Source organism: Aspergillus japonicus (assembly GCF_003184785.1).
Source record: "Aspergillus japonicus CBS 114.51 unplaced genomic scaffold BO86scaffold_87, whole genome shotgun sequence".
Classification (NCBI taxonomy): domain Eukaryota; kingdom Fungi; phylum Ascomycota; class Eurotiomycetes; order Eurotiales; family Aspergillaceae; genus Aspergillus; species Aspergillus japonicus.
Window position 1 is genome coordinate 82,412 of NW_020291724.1, and position 15,510 is coordinate 97,921.

Consider the following 15,510-nt stretch of genomic DNA (forward strand, 5'->3'; position numbering starts at 1 on the left):
ACTGTGGTTACTCTAGTTACTCTAGTGACAGGAATTTGTATCAATCATCAGGATGGAATAAACTGGAACTGTAGTGCAATACAAAAAGCAAACTGGTATCAAGTGTTGTAAAAGTGTAAACGGTAAAACGGTAAGAACGGTAAAACGATATCATCATGATAACAAGACCGCTTTCTCGGAGGAAGGATGTTTTTCCCCCTGGAGGCAAAAAAGGCAGGCAAAGGCGAATGGCAAGCAAAGACAAAGGCAAGAGGCAAAAGGCAAAGGCAAATCCACCCCACCTCCAAGCCAGTCAGTCAGTCAGCCAGAGGCCTCGGGCTTTCAAGCAATATACGCCTTGCCGGAGGCACTCAACCCGTCCCCATTCAGCAGGTAGCCCTCGGCGCACATGAAATACGCGTAGCGGCCGACGCCACTCTGGGCATCGAGCCAGGGGACGACCTCCTCGAGGAAGGCAGCAGCCTCCTGGGTGCCCTGGCCGGCGCTGACGGCGCTGTTGAGGGCGAACTCGGTGACCCAGGTCTCCTGGAGGCCGTACTGCTCGGCCAGCGCCACCGCCTGGCCGACGAAGGTCTTGAAGTCGGCGGCGGAGTCGCCGTACCAGTGCACGGCGAGCACGCTCACGCCGCAGCTGCCGCCGCAACCCGACAGGAAGTTCTCGGCCCAGGCGAGGCCCGTGTCGGCGCCGACGCCGTTGGTGACGGCGGGCGTCACGAGGTGGGCCTTCCCCTTGAAGGGGGTGATGTAGTGCTGGTAGGCGGACACGGCCGCGGCCGAGGACATGGCGGCCTGGCCGCTGTTGTCGGGCTCGTTGAACCCCAGGATGTACTTGCTGCCGCTGTTCAGCGCCGTCTCGATGGCCGTGAACCACGTCCCGAACATCTTGCTGCCCCACAGCATCGGCACGTACTCCACCTGCGCCGGCAGGTGGCCGTCGCTGTACATGTTCCAGTCGTAGCCCCAGGTCACCGCGCCGCTGTTGGCCAGCGTCGTCACCGTGCTGGCGCTGTTGTAGGCCGCGCCGCGTTTGCCGGAGGTCGAGTTGATGCTCCGGTGCTCGAGCGTGACGTGCGGGTGGTTGACGCCGGCGGTGTGCCGGTTCGCGTGCATGTGCGAGGGCATCGCCAGGGCGGTGCTGGCCACGCTGCTGGCCACGAGGAGGGCTTGGGTGAAGGAGACCATTTTGCTCTTTTTGGTTGCTGGTTGTCGACTGAGAAGACCGGTTCTCGAGTTCGTAGACAAGGACAAGGAGGGGTGTGGCTACTACTAACTCAAGTAGCGTTGGGATGAAGGAATGGATGAACAGAACCGTGCACGGCACAGGTAATGGTTCAGCAGGTGTCCAATGACAAAGGAATGACTGGGTACTGAGGAGTGATCAGTATACTGAAAAGAAAAAGAGAGAGAGAGGAGAAACGAGGGAAAGGGTGGAGGATATATACCCTGGACAAACAGAGAGAAAACTAACAATTAGGGCTGGGCTGGGCTTCTTTGCGGACTTTCTTCCTTCTTTCCTTCCTTCCATCAGGCGAAACGCCCAGGAACGGATTCCAGTCAAAGAACAATAACCAATTAAAAAAAAAAAAATAAAAATAAAAAAGGTACCAACCAGAATAAAAAAAAGCAAAAATGAATCAAAATGAACAACTGTCGGAGACTTCTCTGTTTCATCTTGGCGATATTCATCCTTCGGGGGTCTTTGATAGGTCTCTTCGAAGGGATCTGTCGGGTCTGTCTGGGTACCTGAACCACAACCACTCCCTTTCCCTTTCCCTGCATCCTTCACCGCGGCCAACGGGGGGCCGATCCGTGGAACGTCATCGGGTGGAAGATTGGCCTGTGCTGCTGTGCAGTATCCATCTGACTGGCCGACCGACCATGTTGCTTCAAGGGAAGTGGGCGGTTCCTGCAGGCGAGCTGCAGTTGAGTTTTGTGCCCTGATTCTCTCGACCCGGGTGACAGCTGGAGCTGCTGACGGGATTTTAGATATCTACCCAACAACAACACTTTTGGCATGTTTTGTTTGTATGAGAACAATGGACTGTCTGCCTGCCTGCCTGTCAGTCAGTCACCAGCCTAAAGCCCACAGCCCAGACCCGACAGCCCGACAGCCAAGTTGCGTGGATGGGGCCTGCAGTTGCGCTACTTGCACGCTAGTAGATTTAGTGAATTTAGTGGCGGAGCTCCCACGAACGCCTCTTCTGTTGTTGTTGTTGTTGTTGTTGTTTTTCTTTGCTGCTGTGCTGCTGCTCCACTTTTCACCCGGCTTTCTTTCTGTCTGCGTCTGTGTGTGTCTGTGTGTGTGTCTGTGTGTCGGTCTTGATTTCCACAGGGCAGCCCTAGACCCGTCCACCAGAGCGACCACACCCATTTCAAGGCTTCGAATCGGATCCATCACCACACCACACCACCACCTCCGTGGTTATTCTTGTCTCTCACTTTTACAGCATACTCCTGACTGAATCCCACTCACCCTGAAATATCCCTGAGCAAGGGTCTGAGATTATTCCAACAATAACCCGGCCAAGACACCGCTCCGCATGGGGGCCAGGGGAAGCTCTACATCGTTGCCTGGAGCTGCCTCGCTCTCCGTGTCGGCCATAGTTACTCGGTTGTGGACGGAGTAATTCCTGACAACGTTTTGTTGCGTGGCTCGAATCAGGCCATATGGAGGAGATTGTATATGTTGTAGATGGCTAAGCAAATGTGTGTGGTGTACAGTGCAGTGCGGTGCGGTGCAGTGACAGTGACAGTGACAGGAGATGCAGTGACATGCTGCAGCTTCAGGAATGGATTTAATCCGGCGGTGCCTGAAAATCAACTTTCTCTATGCATCAATAATCATCAATGTGGCGAATGTATCCCGTCTCTCTTTCTCCGATGCCTGTTTACAGTAAAATCAAGCCAGAAAATGTAACCTTCCCTCTTTGTTGTTTGCGCTGCTTACCTGAATCCCCACCACCCACTTGTCGCTATCGCTTTGATTGTTTTGCTAAATGCACAGTAATCTACACATTCACATCCAGTACACCAACACCAACCCACAACCCCTAAAACCCAGACCAGACAAGACCAGACAAAGAGTAGCCGTCGACTCGCACAGTCCAATTCCCAATTGACTTTTCCTTGACACTAAGACACCAAGACACTAAGACAACTCCACTTACACGCGAGAATCCTCTGTCTCCGGCGCTCCGCCGTCAACAATCAATCCATTCCCCTCTCTGGTGCCCCTCTCCACCCCACTCCACTAACCCACAATCATCTCTAGCATGAATACCCTCACAGTCAGTCAGTTACAGTGGATCCAAGGGAAACCCTAGCAGTGCACAACCCACCAACTGGCAATTCAGCATATCCGCCCACCGCTGATCGGGGTCCAGACCTCAATGTACTGAGGAGTTTTCTTTTGCTCTGTTTGGTGTTTCACATGCCCTCCGAGGGCGCCAATGGGATTACATTCATTGGGTACGGTACTGGGCACTGTAGGTCTCGTGTGGGTTTTGCTGTTTGGGTTCTTCCTGTGATGGGCTTTTTTTTCTTCACCGACTCACTTATGAGTAATTGACTCTGCAGTCTGCAGTGTCTGCAGTGTACTGTACTCATACTCGAGTAGGTGTGGGTTCAAGAAAGAGATGCTGAGTATCAGCAGAGGTGAGCATCGGTCGACTACCTAACCACTCTGCTCTACCCGACCTACCCTACCCTACCCTACCCATAAGGTACTGTACTCCTCCATGCAAACTCCCCACCGGAACTGAACTGTACGTTCACTGTATCTATGACTTCTTAGGATACTTCGATACCGAGTACCATACACTACATCGAGATGATCCAGCCTATATGAAGATAATAACCCCTCAGCAAACACTTAGCCACGTAACTAAGCCCTGCAGTGCAGTGCCGTGCAGTATCCCGTCCGTCCGCCCACCCACCTACCCCCCAGGGAAACCAGCAAAACCAGGTCCGCGGTAGATCCACCGGCCCTCTTCCCTCTTCCCTCTTCCCTCTTCCCTGTTCGTGTCCCCGGTACTCCCACCATGAATATCACCATATCATCCTCCCCAGCGATGAGCAGGCCACGGAGTACTCCGTATATGGGAGGGGGTAGGGTGGGGTAAAATCCTCCGAGTCCGTTTCCCCCCCCCCCCCCCCCCCATGCATATCAACGCCCTTGCACGACATATCCTTGTATTCTCGTGGATTCCACGGTAGACATTCGCCCGATGATCTGTTGCCGTGAACACCCTTGAACCGAGTCTAGTACTTCAACTTCCTCGACGGAAGGAAAAATCCCGCAGAAGAAGAGGGATGAGAGAGTGGGGGAGAGGGGGGAAGGGGGGTGTTCATCGGCGGGGTCCGCATGTACAGTTCTGTGTAGACGGTAGAGATGGTGAAGCATGAGTGGACTTTTAGCCGATGGAAATTAATGCCTTGATGCATGTTCCTCGGGCGTGTCGAATGGGGAAGGTACTCGTAAGTTTTAGGACTTGATCTACTGCGCAATAACGGTACTGCATAGATTGGTGCTGTGCGGTGCTGTGCGGTGCTGTGTCTGCCTCGGTCTGGTTTGGAAGACGGGCTGCGGAGCGGAGGAGAGGAGAGGAGAGGGTCTGGATCTGGATGCCGCCGGAGAGTATACAGATGGAGACGGAGGAACATGTGCTTTTCATTCATTTGAAAAAAAAAAGCAAGATTACCTCCGAGGGTTGATAGTTATTGCGAGTGTGCTGACTGTATTGATTGGATATTCTGAGTCAAGTATTGGGTTCACTAGTTGACCTGGTCAATTTGACAATTTGCGTAGGTCGTGTTACTATGTAAAGGGCTTGATGCACACAGCCATGGTGGTGTAATTGATATGAATTTTTTCATCTTGGCCTCTGGTTAGGTTCGAGTTCATCAATATGGTTTATCTTGTAGAAGTAAATGGATAGCTGGTGGGCTTCAGGGGACTTCCATGCATACTGTTGCTTCTCAAGTCCACTCCTCATGCGCTGTTCTTAGCGGTGCTTATTGAGACGCATACATATATAGAATTAGCAACTAGGGCTGGTCTGGCTCCATCTCGGCTTTCCGTCAGAGACAATACATTGAGCGGGCCTGAGATTCTTTCCAGGGCATAGGCATTAGAGATAATAATACATGCAAACAGACGATCCTCCATCCTCCGCCGGTAGGAATTTTGTCTGCCCTTAATTTCTGACAGTAGATGTTGAGTAATTGTGGTTCATCCCTCATGTCTAGTATACAACCCAACCACCTAACCACCCAACCCTCAACCTTGAAACGCCACTCCATTGATCCCTTGGTTTACACCGCTGTACAGTACATAAGATGCTGTTGATATGATTGCTCTGATCATTCAGGCCCCACCCATTTCGGTATCTTCTGGCTCGGGCATGCTATGGTGTCCGTTGGTCTGGGCCAACCCAGACTCCGTCGTGGTCGTGGCCATCGGCGTTGCGTCCTCAGTGCCCGCCAGTTCGGCCGGCGTGTTGGGGTCAGAGATCGAACCCCCGTAGCCGTTCAGCCCTGTGCCATTCGTCTGCGCGCCGTTGATCGTCGGGCTATGCGCATGCGCATGCGCATCGCCGGCGGTGCTCGCCTCCTCCCAGACGCGAACGGTCCCATCCAGCCCGCAACTGACCATCAGCCGCGCCCCGCCGAGCGAGCACGTATCCACCCCCAGCACCACGCCCGTGTGGCCCTCAATGCGCTGCAGGACCTGCTTGCTCACCACGTCCCAGCACAGCACGGCACCGTCCTCGCTGCCGCTGACCGCAAAGGCATACACCGGCGTCCCGGTGGCGGGCCCTCCGCCGTACGTGCCGAACCCGCCCTGCAGGCTGTACTTCCGGTTGCTGTGACCCTGGTAGGTCTTGATGCACCGGCCGGCCACGTAGTCCCACAGTCGCACGCAGTCGTCCAGCGTCCACGCCAACACGTACTTCCCGTTCGGGGAGAACTTGACCGCCGTGACGGGCGGGTTGTCCTCGTGCACCAGCGTGCGCAGACACTGGCCCGACGCCGTGTCCCAGATGCGGATCAGCCCGTCCGTCGCGCACGAGGCGATCAGCGTCCCGTCCCAGACCACGTCGATGCCGCCCACCGGATCCGAATGCGCCGGCAGCGACCGCATCACCTGCGCCGACCGCACGTCCCACAGGAAGACCGCCTCATCGTAGGAGCCGCTGACGAGCATGTTGCCTTTCGGGGAGAACGCGATCTGGTAGACGTAGTTGTGATGGCCGACGAACGGGATCGGATGCGCCTTGCCCTAGAGCACGTAGAAAAGTTAGCCTCAATGACAGCTTACGCGCCAGGTCGTGGTGTCTTCCATACCGTCAGGACGTTCCACAGTCGGATCGTCTTGTCGTCCGATCCCGATGCGATAGTCGCCCCATCCGGGCTCCACGAGATCGTAGAGATACCCGCCAAATGGCCCTCAAACGAATGGATCAATTTCCCGGTCACCGTGTCCCACACTTTGACAGCCCCGTCCGCTCCTACATCACAAACACCGTTAGCCTAACCTCCCCATGAAGCATCTCACGGAAAAGACAAATCTCACCTCCACTCGCGATCATCGACGCATCTGGCGAGAACCGCACGGCGGACACTCCCCGCAGATGACCGCGAAGTAGGAACTTCGCGCGATAATCCACCTTATCCGGTTTCGGCGGCGGTGGCGGCGGTTGGGAGACGGGCGTAAGCGACCGGTCGGGGTACGACTCTGGGGTGTCTTCCACCAGATCGCCATTCGGTTCGTCGACATCAAGGCCATCATCGGCGTTGACCATCTCCTCGTCTTCGTTGTCTCCGGGGTAGTTGTCGCGGGGGGGTTCGTCGTCCTCACGTGCATTCTCGTCATCGTTGTTGTCGTGATTGTTGTTGTCGCGAGACTCTTGTTCGTCGTCTTCAGGTGCATCTTGTTCTTCTTCGAGTGGAGGAGCATCGACGGCGGCGGCGGCGGCGACGGCGCCGGCTTCTGCGGCGACGGAGGGGAGCGCAGCGACATCGGTTGTTTGGTCCATTTCGTCCATCTTCATGTCCTCTCCTGCATCCACATCTTCTTTTTCGTCTTGTTCTTTTTCCTCCTGAACGTTGCCATCTGGATTGTCCAGATTCCGCTTCTCGACCTGAACCTCCACGGCCACCTCCACCTCCCCGTTTTCAATCTCAACATCATCCCCGTCCGGCGTAGCAGCATCAGCATCAGCACCCACCTCACCCTCACCCTCACCCTCACCCTCACCCTGGTCCTCACCCTCAACCTCACCCTCAACCTCACCCTCATCAACCTCCACATCCACATCCACATCCGCATCCCCATCCCCATTCACATTCTCCTCTTCCCCGTCTTCATCCTCCACCTCCACCTCCCTCTCCTCATCCACCTCAACCTCATCCTCCTCCTCCCCCTCCACATCATCAACCTTAACCTCTCCCCTCAACCCAGACAAATCCCTCCTCCCCCTCCCCCTTCCTTTAGAGATAGGAACATCAACCGCAACCGCCACAGCAGTCGCGCCCACCGACCTCCTCCCACTCTTACTCCCACTCCGAGTGCCCCTCCCCTGCGCCCCCTGCCCAACCACTCCGGCGGCAATCCCAATCGACCCACGCTTCCGACTCGTCGACCGCCAATACTCCTCCGCATCAATGGTCAACTCATCCGGACTCTCCGAACCACTCAGACTGCGCCGCTCCGGCGGATGATACGGCCGCTGCGGCGGATACACGTTCTTCTGCTTTTGGATGCTCCAGCTAGCGCGGCGGCGGCGTTCTTCGGCCTCGTCGTGCTCGGAGCCCGCGGCTAGTTCGTCCGAGGAGTCGGAGTCGGGGTCGTTGGCGGCGGCGGCGGCGGAGCTTGGCCTTGCGGTTGCTGCTGCTGCTGGTGGTGGCGCAAGTGGTAGTACCGGGGATTGGGTTTTCGGGTGGTAGCCGTTGTGTTTCGTGCTGCTGGCGGGGGTGTTGGTGTTCTTTTTATGCGAGAGGTGGTTTTGGTGGTGGTGGGAGGGGGTTTGGTAGTGCGATTGTTGATGCTGGTGCTGGTGTCTATCCGGCGTGTCCAGGCGACGGCGCTTGGGGCGGTGGGTGGGATTTGCGTCCATGGGTGATGAGCCCCTTGTGAAACTCAAGGGTAGAGGATGTATGGATGTATGCGATGGCAAACTGGGGTTGAGTGGGAATTTTCAAGGGAAAGGAATTATGGTGGAAAGGGGGATGGCTATGGTAGTGGCTGTGGCTGGCTGGGTCATGAGTAGTGATGCTGATTGCTGGATGGTATGGTATGGTATCTTGCTTTTTCTTTTTGGTTGGAAGGAATAGTGGTAGGGTGGAGAATTACCCAGAGAGAGAATCACGATGATTGAAGGAACGAAAACGAAGAAGAGAAAGAGGAACAGCAACAATGTTGTTTTCTGGGGAATCGTTTGCGCGATTCTCGGATTTCTTTCAGTTGAATTTCGCCCATCCCTCGTGACGATCACGCGGGTTTTGGGAAGGCGGTCGGTGGGAAGGCCGGTGGGTCGGGGTCGGGCGGTGAGAATGATGAAATCATTGCGGAGGCTATACGGAGTACTTGTTCGGTTGGTGCTGGTGGCTTGTTGTTTCTCCAGAATTTATCTGGACACCACGCTACCTCTCCATGTAACTCAGTGCATGCAAACCTATGATGACAATTGCACGTCCCTGAAGTATCCCGTCCTCCACAATGTCCGACACGCCAGTCGAAAAACAACAACAACAACCCTCCCCTCCCTCCACCGCAGCCACCGCAACCACCGCAACCACCCCCTCCCCAACCACCCCTACCTCCATCCGCATCCTCACCCTCAACTGCTGGGGCCTCAAATACATCGCCAAACTGCGCCATGAGCGCCTCACCGAGATTGGCCGACGGCTGGCCCTCGCCACCCCACCGCCGGAGATCGTCGGGCTGCAAGAATGCTGGACGCAGGCGGACTACGAGAGCATCCGGCAGCAGACGCGCCACATCCTGCCGCACGGCAAGTTCTACCACGGGGGGATCTGGGGCGCGGGGCTGGCGATCCTGTCGCGCTGGCCGATCGAGGAGAGCAGCATGGTGGGGTACCCGCTGAACGGGCGGCCGACGGCCTTCTTCCGCGGGGACTGGTACGTGGGGAAAGGGGTGGCGTGCGCGCGCGTGCGGTTCGGTCCATCCCCAAAGGATGTGGCCGAGGTGTTCTGCACGCACCTGCACGCGCCGTACGAGCGCGAGCCCAACGACTCGTACATCTGCCACCGCACCGCGCAGGCCTGGGAGATCGCCAAGCTGATGCGCGGCGCCGCCGAGCGGGGGCACCTCGTCATCGGCCTCGGCGACTTCAACATGCTGCCCGCCTCGTTCGCCCACCGCCTCATCCAGGCCCACGCCCCCGTCCGCGACGTCTGGCAGGTCCTGCATCCGGACTCCTCCCTGGGCGCCGCCATCGACCCCGTCGAGCAGGCGCGCGGCAAGCCCGTGCCGTCGGCCGGGTATAATATCACGGAGAATGGCGCCACCTGCGATGGGCGGTTCAATACCTGGCGGTGGAGTAAGGAGGACCAGAAGCGGTTGCTGAAGAAGGGCGAGGAGATCGAGGTCGACCCCGAGGACCCCTGTCCGCGCGGCAAGCGGCTGGATTATATCTTTGTGGGAGATGGAAGTGGTGGTGCGGGATTGCGGTCTCCGTCAGCGGCCCCGAAATGGTCCGTGAAGTCGGTCCAGCTGAGTATGATGGAGCGCCATCCTACGCTGCGATGCTCGCTGAGCGATCACTTCGCGGTGGAGGCGGTCATCACGCGGGAGGGGGAGGAGGAGCAGTCTGCGAAGCTGGAGGCCGAAGGGGGTAGTGCTGCTGTGGCTGCTACTGCTGACGATGGTTCGTCACTCGCCCCCGACGCCACGCTCGAGCCAGAGACCTATGACCGCATCATCGAGATGATTCACAAGTATGTCCTGCGGGAACGCTCGCAGCGACGCTGGCGACTCGCACACTTTGTCGCCTCCGTGTTCGTGTCGATCGGCTGTATGGTGGGCGTTTGGTGGACGGGTGACCATCTGCCGTATGTGGCCTTTATTCTGCTGTTCGTGAGCACGTTGAACTTTGGTGCGGGAATCCTGGATGGATTGATTGGGGGGTTGTTCATGTCCAGCGAGCTGCGCGCGCTGAAGGAGTTTGAGTGGGAGGTTCGGAACGCGAAGCAGATCGCCGAGGCGGCGGCTGCTGGTGGGAAGTCAAAGAGGACGGAATGAGGTTGTATGACTGTCTGTATAATATGTGTGGTCTTTGTATATAAGTTAATGTTTACTAGGCTGAGATTGATGAGCTGATCGAGTTCTTTGCATGTATGATATGCCTGCAATGAGTTTACTGACAGGAATAATTCGTTCTAGAGATTGAGAAGAGGAATCAGATCAGGGTGAAAGCAGGAGTTGATGCTATGTCGATATGCCAAGCACGGTCTATTTGCTCTATATACATGATCTCCCCATGCCCCATACTACCCATGCCCCCCCTCACTCCCATACTCATCCTCATGTTCGTCGTCGTCGTCGAAATCATCGTATCGCATCGCATGGAACCTAAAAAAAAAGAACACATCAGTCAGCGACAAACGCCACTGAGTAAGACCCTCCGGATCCATAGCCCAAAGTGCAACCACAGCGGCTGTTTTGCTTCGGCGAGAAAACAAGCGGCATCCCCTTTGATCACTCCAACCTTCCACGGGACCGTTCGTTCAAAGCCTACTACTCCCGCTGTGGATCGGCGTTCGCCCACGGAGACTTCACAACAGATGCAAGAGGGTGATGACTCCTCCTGATCAAGTCCGGGGTTTTGTCCAGTTCAACCACTTTGGAAAGTGAGAAGAATACCATTTGCTCGGGCACCTTGCCGTCCCCAGGATTAAGGATCGAGATTTGAAATGTGCCTCGATCAATTTCCAGTGTGTTTCCTGTCCTCCCCCGGTATTCACAAGATGATCCAGTGGTTTCTGTAGCTCGTACTGCACCGAGGGGCCCCTCGGCAGTAGCAAAGCCCAGACCCTAACTGAGAAACAAACTGCGAGACTTGGGAAAGGAGGATGGAGGAATGTTTGAAAAGAGAAGCAGGGAAATCATACTTTTCCTGAAGCGCGACAGGCCACCGTCATGGCCCCAGAAGAGGTTCCACCGAACGAAAGGGGGATGGTGGGTGAAAAAAGGAGTAGGAGTTGGGCTGTTTTGGGGTAGATTGTTTCGGTATCTTACCTTGATTCTCGTCTGAGGGTCTGAGAGTGTTGTCTTCTCAGAGGAGTGTGTGTGTGTGTGTGTGTGAGAGAGAGAGGGAGAGAGAGAAAAGGGAGAAGAGGAAGAAGAGATGGGGGTTCATATAGCCAGAAGATTTCCTGGAAGGGAAGGTGCCTGGAATTCATCATTTCCATTCACTGGTATCATAACACAAGATTCACTGATATTCACCAACCACCAGCCCCCTGACTCACATACATTCACTACCCCTGCTTCCGACCTTCCATAACACGCAGCACATCTGACGCGCTGTTCTTGTCGCCCTTCTTCTTTTTGGGTCCTCGTTTCCTCTTCTTCCCACCCCGGCCTTCGCCCTCGAGTACCACTTCCTCGTCGTCCTCTTCATCGCCCACCCGACTGCCTCCGAAGCCCATGTCCATATCCATCGCATCCAGCGCCTCACGCCGCCGCGCCTCTTCCAGGAACTTCTTGCGCCGCAAGGCTGTTTCCGCGTCGACGTCCTCCTCTCCCTCCCCAGCAGCCTCCTCGGATTGTCGCAAGGCCGCCGCCCGTTTGAGAGCGGCCAGTAGCGTAGCATCTTTAGCCAAGGGATTCGAACGATCGATCTCGGGGACTTCTTCCGTCGTCGAAGTAGCGAAGTAGTTGCGTGGCCGGCCTGTGGTGTCCTCGACAGGTGTCTTCTCCATATCCGCAGTAGCCTCCGCTGGAGCTGTGTCTGTAGTCACGGACTTCTTCCGAGCGACCTCGCCGTCGTCACTTTCATCGGACGACGATGAATCGTCCTCGTCTCCCAAGTCTGCCAGCGGGTTGTAGTCCGCTCCCACTCCGGCGAAGATATCGTCGTCTTCCTCCTCCGCCGGGGCCGGCGCAGCCTTGGCCGCGAACTCAGCCGGAACCTCCATGCCCAGCGGTTTAGCAGCAGGCGCAGGCGCAGGCGCCTCACCCGGCTTATCCAGCCATCGCACCTTGCGCTTGACCTTGCCCTGCGCGTCCGTGACCTGGAGGATCTCTTTCCGGCGACCAGTCTCATCCTGCTCGATCCACCGCTTCTTCTCGACCTTCGACTCACTCCCGATCCGCTTGAACCGATCCCCCAGCGCGGGCTCAACCGGCCGCTGCTCCTCCACCTCCGCTTCAGCTTCAGCCTCCGCTGCCGCCGCCGCCGCCGCCGCCGCAGCAGCAGCACGACTAGCCTTCAACTGCCTCAGAATCTCATCCCTAGACCTCGGCACGCCGGGCTCGACCTGCTCCAGTCTCGACGACAGAGGCGGCGGGGCCATGATCCCCTTCTTCTTGACCTTCTGTTCCTTGGGAGCAGAAGGCAACCCGTCGACCCCAGCTTCCTCCTCCCCAAGCACCTGATCCAACTCATCATCCACATCCCCCACCTTCTGGTCCCCCTCACCCTCCCCCTTCCTCGTCACCGTAACCGAAACATCCTCCCCCTGCCTCACCCTCCGCAACAACTCCCAATCCAACCCCTTAACCATATGCGTACTCCCCAGATCCCCACCAACGCCCATCTCCCGAATCAACCCCTCAAACGTCCCCTGATCAATCTGCCCCAACTTCACCATCTCCTCCAACGCCTTCACGCGCTTCTCCAACTCCCCCTTCTCCCCAGCAGTAGCCGCAGTCGTATCCCCATCCCCATTATTATCCCCATCCTCCTCAGCACTCCGCAACAACGCCGCCCGATCCCGATACCCCTCCGGCAATTTCGTCCCCTTCGGCGCAGCCGACGACTTAAACCGTTTCGCCGGATGTGCACCGCCGCCCAACTGCTCCCGGCGGTGATCGGCGAGTTGGCGCGCGAAGTCGTTGTGCAGGGAGGATTTCGTGGTGTTGAGAGCGCGGCTGTGCTCCATCAAGTAGTTAGCGTGGCCCGTCGATACAAGCCCGAGATCTCTAGGACAACCCGCGCAGAAGGCGGAGGGATACGTACGGCGTCATAGGGATGCTCGAGCGGAGTCGCGAGCCCAGCGCTGCAGTGGCGGCCGAGGGCGTTGCACCCGGGTTATTTGTGTTCTGGTTGCGCGCATTGTTGTTGCTGCTGGACGGGGTGTCGAGGACGAGGCGGCGGAATTGGTCGTTGTTCATGCTGGGCGGCAAATCTCGCGCGAAGTTGTGGTACGGTATGTCGGGTTGGTGTTGGATCAGAGGTACTGCATTCTTTTGGTGGGTTTACTTGGTTGTAGATCCCGGTGTGAGCGGGCGATTGAAGAAAGTGGGTGGAACTCAGTTGATGCGGTGGGTAAATTGCCTGCGGCCGCCGGAGGAGAAGCGTTCCAGATCGGGGATGCGCTCCTCGCCCGCCGGGCCTGTCGACGTCAGATTCTCCCGCGTCTTGGCAGTATAGCGATATTGTACATGGTTACCGGAGAGGTTTGGATCACATTATTTTACCTGTGTGTCAGAGGCATTGTGGAAAGGTGGTAATGAAAAGGCTATCAGGATTTACTGGAATTTTCTATATTTACAGATACACTACGGGATTCAACTGGTAGTCATTAACGAGAGTTCATATTTGGCTATCAATCGCATTCGTTTCAATTTGTGGGCATTTCGAAAAAAAAAAGTCACCAGCAGCTTCGTCATCATCCCATAAATAGAGTGGCAGCTTGACGATACGATCATCTTACTCGGCACACTCACGCTGGCGCTCGTCAAAGACCTTGAGGGCCTCCTCGGCCGCCTTGACACCGCTGAGCACCATCGCACCAAAGGTCGGGCCCATGCGGTTGAAGCCGTCGATCTCCGATAGCTCCATGCCGCCGATGATCAGGCCCTTGGTGACCTCACGGGTGTTCTTGACGATAGCATCCTCGGCGGAGTTCATGTCCAGACCCCGCATGCCGCCCAGCTTGTCAACGGTCGCCATCGAGACCAAGCGCTTGGCCGAGAAGGCGCCGAACGGGCCATCGTGTCCAGTGGTGCTGATCACGAGAGGCGCGTTGATGGTGTTGGGGTCCATGCAGGAGTGGTCATCGTGGTGCAGAGTCACCAGCGTCCAGTTGGTGACCACACCCGCGATGCGCGTCTCCTTGGGATCTCCGTTGGGGGCGGGACGGGTCACCAAGTCCTCCACGCTGGTGGCATTGAAGAGCTTGACGTTGGGGAAGGAGAGGACCTTGGACAGCAAGGTCGAGGTGAACAAAGACGCATGTTTCACGACGACGTAGCTGGGGTTCGACGGGTCTTCCTCGTACGGCACGCCCAGTGCGTTCAGAAAGACCTCCGCGGGACGACGCATGACCATCGCAGAGAAGAGCTGGCCACCCAGCCAAGCACCACCACCTATAGTACGGTGTTAGTCGAGGTTGTAATGCGGCTATTTATTCGGTGGTACGAACCAGGAGAAACATTGGCCTCGATGATGGCAATCTTCAAATCAGGGCGGGCGTTCGCCAGCACGTACGCGGTGCTCAGACCACAGGAACCAGCGCCGACAATGACAATGTCACTCTCGGCGTACTTGTCCAGATCCTGGAAGTAGCGTCGGGTCATAGCGCGAGACACCTGACTCTCACGGATGGGTTCGAACTTGAAGTCATCCCACTTGCCGCCGAAGTGGTCGAGCAGCTGGGTCTGCGAGTCTCCTCCCATCATGGGAGCGATCTCGGGAACGATGACCTTTCCTTTGAGACCGGCGGTAGGGGCCACGGGGGACTCGAGCAAGGCAGCGGGGGGAGACATGATGCTCTTTGGGAGTTGTTGGATTCAAGTCACGGTAGTGACTGAGGATTGTTAGTTATTCCATCAATGAAGGGGGCACGAGGGAAGGCATGATCCTTTCGCTGGTATTATCCAGATCAAGTTTAACCGTATAATCTCAGAACGAACCCAGAGCCACCAGCGTGAAGCAAGCACGCTGGCAGATAGGAACGAACACCGGTCCATGGCCAAAGTTACCTGAGGTACCTGATCAATGAGTTGCCCAGCTTCAAGGCATTGCATGACTTCCACCGTCAAGACCCGCGAGGGGCCTATGGTAGGTGGTGTTTACATTGGACGGATTGAGTTCCTATAGATTGGTTAGTCGAAGCTCTTGCCAGAACCAGGGGAGAGTCAATTGAATGAAAGGGATCACGACTTCTGAAGATAGTAATATCTGTCGAAGATGATGAATGAAGATGGGACGAGTGATTGTGTTGGGAGAAGAGGATGAGAAGAAAAGAAGCGGGGTTGAGAGGAGGGGCAGCTTAAATAGACAGTCGAGACGACGTAATGTCCTCCTCCTCGACGATCGT

At 56.4% G+C, this 15,510-nt stretch overlaps 6 protein-coding genes across 6 annotated transcripts; 1 reads left to right on the forward strand and 5 right to left on the reverse strand.

Moving 5' to 3' along the window:
• Nucleotides 1-321: 321 nt before the first annotated feature.
• Nucleotides 322-1,182, reverse strand: BO86DRAFT_324611 (glycoside hydrolase family 128 protein; the record flags this gene model as incomplete). The annotated part of the gene is made up of 1 exon (XM_025668483.1): nt 322-1,182. One exon carries the CDS (start codon nt 1,180-1,182, stop codon nt 322-324), a length of 861 nt encoding a protein of 286 aa, XP_025522766.1.
• Nucleotides 1,183-1,339: 157 nt separating this feature from the next.
• Nucleotides 1,340-1,903, reverse strand: BO86DRAFT_237156 (uncharacterized protein). The gene is made up of 3 exons (XM_025667062.1): nt 1,610-1,903; nt 1,443-1,506; nt 1,340-1,367 (listed from the first exon to the last, which is right to left on the reverse strand). The coding sequence occupies exons 1-2, from the start codon at nt 1,777-1,779 to the stop codon at nt 1,464-1,466; spliced, it is 213 nt and encodes a 70-aa protein (XP_025522767.1). The 5' UTR covers nt 1,780-1,903; the 3' UTR covers nt 1,340-1,367; nt 1,443-1,463.
• A 3,151-nt stretch (nt 1,904-5,054) lies between these two features.
• On the reverse strand, nt 5,055-8,455 carry BO86DRAFT_348565 (WD40 repeat domain-containing protein). Its single transcript, XM_025669323.1, has 4 exons — nt 7,602-8,455; nt 6,575-6,854; nt 6,346-6,509; nt 5,055-6,280 (listed from the first exon to the last, which is right to left on the reverse strand). Exons 1-4 carry the CDS (start codon nt 8,115-8,117, stop codon nt 5,366-5,368), a joined length of 1,875 nt encoding a protein of 624 aa, XP_025522768.1. The 5' UTR covers nt 8,118-8,455; the 3' UTR covers nt 5,055-5,365.
• A 167-nt stretch (nt 8,456-8,622) lies between these two features.
• On the forward strand, nt 8,623-10,382 carry BO86DRAFT_393123 (inositol phosphosphingolipid phospholipase). The gene has a single exon (XM_025672957.1). It carries the CDS (start codon nt 8,720-8,722, stop codon nt 10,262-10,264), a length of 1,545 nt encoding a protein of 514 aa, XP_025522769.1. The 5' UTR covers nt 8,623-8,719; the 3' UTR covers nt 10,265-10,382.
• A 1,068-nt stretch (nt 10,383-11,450) lies between these two features.
• Nucleotides 11,451-13,524, reverse strand: BO86DRAFT_451393 (uncharacterized protein). Its single transcript, XM_025676855.1, has 3 exons — nt 13,206-13,524; nt 12,421-13,117; nt 11,451-12,375 (listed from the first exon to the last, which is right to left on the reverse strand). Exons 1-3 carry the CDS (start codon nt 13,358-13,360, stop codon nt 11,503-11,505), a joined length of 1,725 nt encoding a protein of 574 aa, XP_025522770.1. The 5' UTR covers nt 13,361-13,524; the 3' UTR covers nt 11,451-11,502.
• Nucleotides 13,525-13,883: 359 nt separating this feature from the next.
• Nucleotides 13,884-15,171, reverse strand: thiA (thiamine thiazole synthase). The gene is made up of 2 exons (XM_025667063.1): nt 14,614-15,171; nt 13,884-14,557 (listed from the first exon to the last, which is right to left on the reverse strand). The coding sequence occupies exons 1-2, from the start codon at nt 14,954-14,956 to the stop codon at nt 13,899-13,901; spliced, it is 1,002 nt and encodes a 333-aa protein (XP_025522771.1). The 5' UTR covers nt 14,957-15,171; the 3' UTR covers nt 13,884-13,898.
• Nucleotides 15,172-15,510: the final 339 nt, after the last annotated feature.

What these genes read in the sequence shown, in the direction of transcription:
- BO86DRAFT_237156 (XM_025667062.1), bottom strand. Translation starts at nt 1,779, where the DNA reads ATGCAGGGAAAGGGAAAGGGAGTGGTTGTGGTTCAGGTACCCAGACAG. An exon ending in TTTTGCTTTTTTTTATTCTG is followed by an intron (nt 1,507 to 1,609) that starts GTTGGTACCTTT and finishes GAAGGAAAGAAG; the next exon opens with GAAGAAAGTCCGCAAAGAAG.
- BO86DRAFT_348565 (XM_025669323.1), bottom strand. Translation starts at nt 8,117, where the DNA reads ATGGACGCAAATCCCACCCACCGCCCCAAGCGCCGTCGCCTGGACACG. An exon ending in CGATTGGGATTGCCGCCGGA is followed by an intron (nt 6,855 to 7,601) that starts GTGGTTGGGCAG and finishes AATGCACGTGAG; the next exon opens with GACGACGAACCCCCCCGCGA. An exon ending in GACTGTGGAACGTCCTGACG is followed by an intron (nt 6,281 to 6,345) that starts GTATGGAAGACA and finishes TACGTGCTCTAG; the next exon opens with GGCAAGGCGCATCCGATCCC.
- BO86DRAFT_393123 (XM_025672957.1), top strand. Translation starts at nt 8,720, where the DNA reads ATGTCCGACACGCCAGTCGAAAAACAACAACAACAACCCTCCCCTCCC.
- BO86DRAFT_451393 (XM_025676855.1), bottom strand. Translation starts at nt 13,360, where the DNA reads ATGAACAACGACCAATTCCGCCGCCTCGTCCTCGACACCCCGTCCAGC. An exon ending in TCGAGCATCCCTATGACGCC is followed by an intron (nt 13,118 to 13,205) that starts GTACGTATCCCT and finishes GATGGAGCACAG; the next exon opens with CCGCGCTCTCAACACCACGA. An exon ending in CTGCTGCGGCGGCGGCGGCG is followed by an intron (nt 12,376 to 12,420) that starts GCGGCGGCAGCG and finishes GTGGAGGAGCAG; the next exon opens with CGGCCGGTTGAGCCCGCGCT.
- thiA (XM_025667063.1), bottom strand. Translation starts at nt 14,956, where the DNA reads ATGTCTCCCCCCGCTGCCTTGCTCGAGTCCCCCGTGGCCCCTACCGCC. An exon ending in CGAGGCCAATGTTTCTCCTG is followed by an intron (nt 14,558 to 14,613) that starts GTTCGTACCACC and finishes ACCGTACTATAG; the next exon opens with GTGGTGGTGCTTGGCTGGGT.